The sequence below is a fragment of the Apium graveolens genome, chromosome 11 (assembly GCF_009905375.1).
Source record: "Apium graveolens cultivar Ventura chromosome 11, ASM990537v1, whole genome shotgun sequence".
NCBI lineage: Eukaryota > Viridiplantae > Streptophyta > Magnoliopsida > Apiales > Apiaceae > Apium > Apium graveolens.
The window spans coordinates 181,914,171-181,920,178 of record NC_133657.1 but is presented as its reverse complement, the minus strand read 5'-3'; the positions used below and the strand labels follow the sequence as shown (position 1 = coordinate 181,920,178).

The 6,008-nt window shown below is 36.5% G+C and overlaps 1 protein-coding gene across 1 annotated transcript; it reads left to right on the top strand.

The window, feature by feature from the left end:
• The first annotated feature begins 207 nt into the window (after nucleotides 1–207).
• On the top strand, nucleotides 208–5,187 carry LOC141698504 (cationic amino acid transporter 6, chloroplastic-like). The gene is made up of 5 exons (XM_074503210.1): nucleotides 208–745; nucleotides 1,060–1,285; nucleotides 1,368–1,716; nucleotides 2,133–2,367; nucleotides 4,479–5,187. The coding sequence occupies exons 1-5, from the start codon at nucleotides 346–348 to the stop codon at nucleotides 5,045–5,047; spliced, it is 1,779 nt and encodes a 592-aa protein (XP_074359311.1). The 5' UTR covers nucleotides 208–345; the 3' UTR covers nucleotides 5,048–5,187.
• Nucleotides 5,188–6,008: the final 821 nt, after the last annotated feature.

Below are 6,008 nucleotides of genomic sequence, written 5' to 3'. Positions count from 1 at the left end.
ATAAAAATTTTACATTTATGATTTTAACAAAAATACAAATAGCAAAAAGGGAATTCACACGCGCTCAATATATTCTCCCGAAAAAGAAATAAAAAGCATAGATAAACAATATCTTGAATATCTTCCCTTAATAAATAATAATAGAAAAATACAAAAAGGGTGTTTACTCTATCTATCTATAAAGCCATGCCTCTTTATCTCTCTACCTTCACCATTTATTACCATCCCTATCTCTAACACATCCATACTTTCATACAAAAAAACACACACAAACATCTTCTTTCTTCTCTTATATATACACCAAACAAAGAAAACATATACATACAACAAGGATCAAGAGGTGAAATGGTGATGATGGAAAACACCCATGTCACCTCTTACTCCTTCATAAATTTGAAGACTTATTTACGTGCCTTATCAGACACTCCTCGTCGTCTTCGTCGCCGTGCAACATCCATTTCTACTTGTTCTGAGGAAACTACACGTTTACGTGAAGTTTCCGGGACGAGTATGCGTAGAACTCTACGTTGGTATGATCTTATTTGCTTTGGTATTGGTGGTATGGTTGGTGCCGGAGTTTTTATCACTTCTGGTAAAGCTAGTTGTCAGTTAGCTGGCCCGGCTCTTGTTTTGTCTTATGCCATTGCTGGTTTATGTGCCCTTTTATCGGCCTTTTGTTATACCGAGTTTGCTGTTGAAATGCCTGTTGCTGGTGGTGCTTTTAGCTATATTCGTGTCACATTCGGTGAGAACATCAAAAATCTTCGATTTTTAGATTTTTTTGTGATTTTTAGGATGGTTAAATTTAGGATGTTTTAAGACGTGAAACTGACGTTTGGATGAGGTCGCGAGTTTGAATTCTGTTTTAGTGGTGGTCCGCAGGCAGACGCGGTCCATTTGTGGACCATGTGTCTATGGACCACCACTTCGCACGTGCAAGTGAAAGAGGAGTGTTAGAAGTATAATAACTATTTTAGTAGTGTTTTGTGATTAGTTTGATTTGATGGTTATCGGAATATTTATTCTGAAATGTGAAATTTATGATATGTGGTGGTTCAGGTGAATTTGCGGCTTTCTTCACAGGTGCAAATCTGATAATAGATTATGTTTTGTCAAACGCTGCCGTGGCTAGAAGTTTAACCACATATCTAGGGGCAGCTATTGGCATGTATTCATCAGAAACTAAATGGAGATTGACAATTTCTGCTTTACCACAAGGCTTCAATCAAATCGACTTCATTTCCGTCGTCATAGTCTTAATTCTAACCTTAATTATCTGTTACAGGTCACTAAACAACCTCACTTAAATTTTTATCTCTTCCTTTTTGAAAATTATCGATATTAATATGTGATTTGTGTTATTTCAGTACGAGAGAAAGTTCATTAGTGAACATGTTGTTCACAGCCCTCCACATTGCGTTTATCGTGTTTATTATAGTTATTGGATTTATGAGGGGAGATGTCAAGAATTTTACGGTTCCAGCTGAGCCTCAACATAATAGTGGCTTTTTTCCGTATGGAGCTGCTGGAGTTTTCAATGGGGCGGCTCTGGTGTATTTGAGCTATATTGGGTACGATGCAGTGTCGACAATGGCAGAGGAAGTCGAAAACCCTGTTAAGGATATTCCTATTGGAGTTTCGGGTTCAGTTATCATTGTTACCGTTCTTTACTGTTTGATGGCTGCTTCAATGTCCATGCTACTTCCTTATGATATGGTAAATAATTCTAACATTAGTTTACCTCCCCGTACCTTAAATTTTGGTGGCCAACATTAGCGTGTCCATGGTTATTGTTTACAGGCACAAAATAACTTTTCAATAGTAGTACGGAAGTAGACTTTTGTTATTTTTGTGGGGCACTTCTGTTTTCCTAGAAAAATTAATAAAAAAACCCAACATTTTATTCCGGCACGGAGCTTTTCCGGCGCCGTGCCGGACCAACCCATGTGTGCAAATATGCACATCACTGGTGAGTTCATCATATATTTGTCAGCGTGTGAAGTAATTTTGTAATTGAAACAGTAGTTTACTTGTTTTATGCTTTGTTCTTAACTTCCAAGTACAAGTGTATTGTGTATTTTCATTGTCGAAGTACACTACTGAACCTCTTGTCTTGATGGTGGGTCATGCAGATTGATCCAAATGATCCATTTTCAGCAGCATTCAAGGGCAAATCAGACGGCTGGCACTGGGTATCAAATGTGATAGGGGCTGGTGCCAGTTTTGGAATACTAACATCCTTGCTAGTTGCAATGTTGGGTCAAGCTCGTTACATGTGCATGATCGGACGATCTAGAGTGGTCCCTGAATGGTTCGCCAAGGTCCACCCTCGAACATCAACGCCTGTGAATGCTTCCGCGTTCCTTGGTATGTCTTCATTTTTCCTACTGTATAAGTATGGGGCGAGTGTGAACCTTGGAATGTGTGAATTGCATTGTGTCCTCTAATCTCTATTCTGTTGTTTACTTCATTTAATTGTTTGTTTTTCTAGTTGTGCCTTTCTGAAAATTAGGACCCTACAGTTTAAACCGTTTCTGTTAGAGCATCGCTTTACATATCCTTTTATCTCAATTGTTTATTTTGTCATTCATCACTCATCAATCTCAACTTTCTTATCTAGGGTCCACTGTTTTATTATATATATCACTTCTGACAGTAGAGTTTTGTAGAGCTAGTGATAGAGATAGAACAGTAATCAATCTTCATGGGCCAAAGTAATTGCATATGTTTTATGGTTCTGTGAACAGATCTGGTTAAAAATATGCAGCTGTTTGTCTATTTCAGCTACTGTTGTCTCTGTAAGTTCCTCAAGAGACACTTCACCCTCAAAATAAAATCTAGCTCTACCCACTCTTGCAAAGGGTGGAGTTAAAGAGCATCAAAACTTAAGGGTAGAGTTAAAACTTTTGAGCAGTAAAATTTATTGATTTTTGATATCCTATATGAGAGTAATTTGTTTGGTATAACTTGTTGCACAACATGATATTTGAATATACTCTTTACTAACTAAAAAAAATTACGCAACAGATATCACAATCAATAGAAAGGACAACTAATGTTTCTTTTAATTGTTAGACCATATTTAAAATGGACTCACTATCTTGTCCATGTTTTACTATTTGTTTGTTTGTTTTCTAATAATTATTTTGCACACCTGACCGACGCTTTGAGCTTTAGAATTTGTTGTGTTATTGGCCACGTCTGGGATGTCTTATAGGTAATTTATAAGTTACAAACATGCATTTTGGAACTTGTAAGTAACTTAGAAGGTATCATAAACAAGACAATAATTGGACTTTGAGATGAAACTTGAGTTTGAGTCGATGTCACAGGCTTTTCACATGCTCCAGCGCGAGGTTTACTTTCTTTTCACTTTCGATTTCTTGCTAGCTGATTGTAATACTTTATTAGTACCAGTATTATTCCACTATTAACTTTCACATTGACCGACTACTTCTGCAAATAGTCTGAACTGTTTGTTCTGTGAATATTGTACAATCAGACGACAATTTTCCTCTGACATGTCAAAATCTTGTAGTCTATCCTATCAAATATCTGTTATTCGATTGGTTAGGAAAAAGCTTAAATAGATTCTTGGAAGTGACTGAGTGGGATATTAGGTCTCTGCTCTCTGCTGACTCTGTACTTAATGTAAGAGATATCAGTTTATGCACATATCAAAAAAGGTCCATCTATAAGATGTTGACTACTGTTTTAATAAAGGAATAGATTTTTAAATTGGAAAAACATTTCCTTTTCTAGTGCATATTGGTGGACAATTCCCTTGAATAAAGCCTTTATAATATAGTGGAGAACTGCTTGGTTCTTATCTTCTTCCCACTTGCTCTGTTTCTAAATTATTTTTGAACTAAATCACAGCTTGTTGACTGCTGATTCTCTATGAACCTTGTTTAAAAAGATGCTCTGTTTTTAAATATTTTTTGAACTAAAACACTGCTTGTTGACTGTTGATTCTCTGTGAATCTTGTTTTAAAAGATGACTTCACTAGTCTTTCTCAGTCCTTTCAGCATATTTAATCCCAGTGGTACATATCTTATCCCAATTCCACTTGGAAGGATATTTTTGTCTGTGTTGTTCTATTCTTATGAACACCAACATGAGGATAAGAATATCGAATAGTGGTTATGTGATGACTTCTCGAGTCTTGAGCAGCATTATTTTTATGCCTTACAAAGATTTCACAATCTGAAATTCTTTTTAAGTTGAAAACACATGATGACTGAATATCAATACTTGAATGCAACTCGAATAAAGTTTTGTCTTATGATAAGTATGTTTTACTTTGTATGAGTCCTAATAGCAGAGTCGGGCGTGTACAACTGTACCTTAATTACATGACAAGTTATAGTGTGTGTGTGTGTGTTATGAAGACACTGACCTTATAAAATGGATACAGTAAAAAACATGGTGTTTGTCTAGGTAGAATGCTCATCCTCGGCTTTAATGTTCTTTTCAGGAATCTGCACTGCAGCAATAGCTATTTTTACTGATATGAGCATCCTCCTCAACCTTGTATCGATCGGCACACTCTTTGTATTCTATATGGTAGCCAATGCGGTGATTTATAGGCGTTACGTTGTGGTGGAGACGACAAATCCATGGCCTACGCTGTCCTTCCTTTTCTGTCTTTCACTAACAGCCATCATATTTAGCATCCTCTGGCATGTTGCACCACAAGGCAAGCCAAAGGCCTTTATGCTCGGAATCTGCATAGCAATGGCCATCGGTAGTCTCCAGCTGTTTCATTACATGGTCCCACAAGCACGACAAGCAAAGTTTTGGGGGGTTCCGCTAATGCCATGGATACCGTCAGTTTCAATCTTCCTTAACGTATTTTTGTTGGGAGCTCTTGACCGACCATCATACGTGCGGTTCGGATTCTTTTCGGTTATTATAGTGCTTGTGTATGTACTATACAGTGTACATGCCAGCTTTGATGCGGAAGAGAATGGGAGTCTTAATCAAAAAAATAGTGACTTATCTGCTGAAGCAACTTTGGATGAGGAATATTACTTTAAAGTGTAAAAACCATTTTTTACTAACTTTTTGGGTTTCTTTTTTCCCCCATTTTAGTTGATGGATGCATAAAAATGCGTTAGGATAGACTCCAAGTTGTACAGTTGGTTTGGTTGCAAGTTTATGTTGAAATTCTTGCATTTTTTGTTTATGTAATCCATCAACTGGGAGGATCTAGTCTCGGAATATCTGATAACATGAGTAATCATGATAATGAAAAAGAAAATCACAAAATGAACTTTGGAACTACATTGTTACTTCCTTTACTTTGTGCAAATTCCTTTGGAAATATCTATCACTGTGAATTTAAGTTGTAGCATGTTTAAATTCTGGATAAGTGATTTCGAAAACCTGCAGAAGTTGCATACAATGTGACCTTCCCCTAACAGTAACCATCCGTAACTAAACTGTAAGTCTGCTAATTCTAACAATGTGAATCAAGTACAAGCTAGTTGGCTTGTGTAGTCGTACATTTAATTTGTCAGATAATTTTTGATAGAATAAAATGTATTATCACAAATCTCAGAGAAACAGGTAGATTTGAAGAACTTCTGTAACCCGTTGTTAAGACTTGGGGAACTAATTAGGTGTTGTGCCTTAACATTGTAGTTTTGAAGATTTTCATTAGAAACTATGATGTTCTGAAAATTTATCAGAAAAGGGGTTAGCATTTAGCATTTAGCATTAATAATAAAATGTCAATTGTTGAAACAAAGAAGTTAGAGAGGCGATGGCATGTCAATGTGAAGAGCTTATCTAAAACATGGGAAATGTAATATTGTCAAAGTGCGAAGATAGAAAGGATGGGGGTAATCATAATATAGAGTGGGGCTTCCATGTCCTCTCTTTTGGCTTTATGTTGTTGATTCTGTCGGGTGTTTGATTTTTAGTACAACTGGTATTTAGATAGGCTAACAATATGCAATCTGCAAAACTGCATCGCTTTGCTCTAACCAAACTCATACACTTC

Excerpts from the sequence above, each read along its gene's own strand:
- LOC141698504 (XM_074503210.1), top strand. The coding sequence starts at position 346 with ATGGTGATGATGGAAAACACCCATGTCACCTCTTACTCCTTCATAAAT. Across the intron at positions 1,286-1,367 it reads ACCTTAATTATCTGTTACAG|TACGAGAGAAAGTTCATTAG; the intron begins GTCACTAAACAA and ends GTGTTATTTCAG. Across the intron at positions 1,717-2,132 it reads TGCTACTTCCTTATGATATG|ATTGATCCAAATGATCCATT; the intron begins GTAAATAATTCT and ends TGGGTCATGCAG.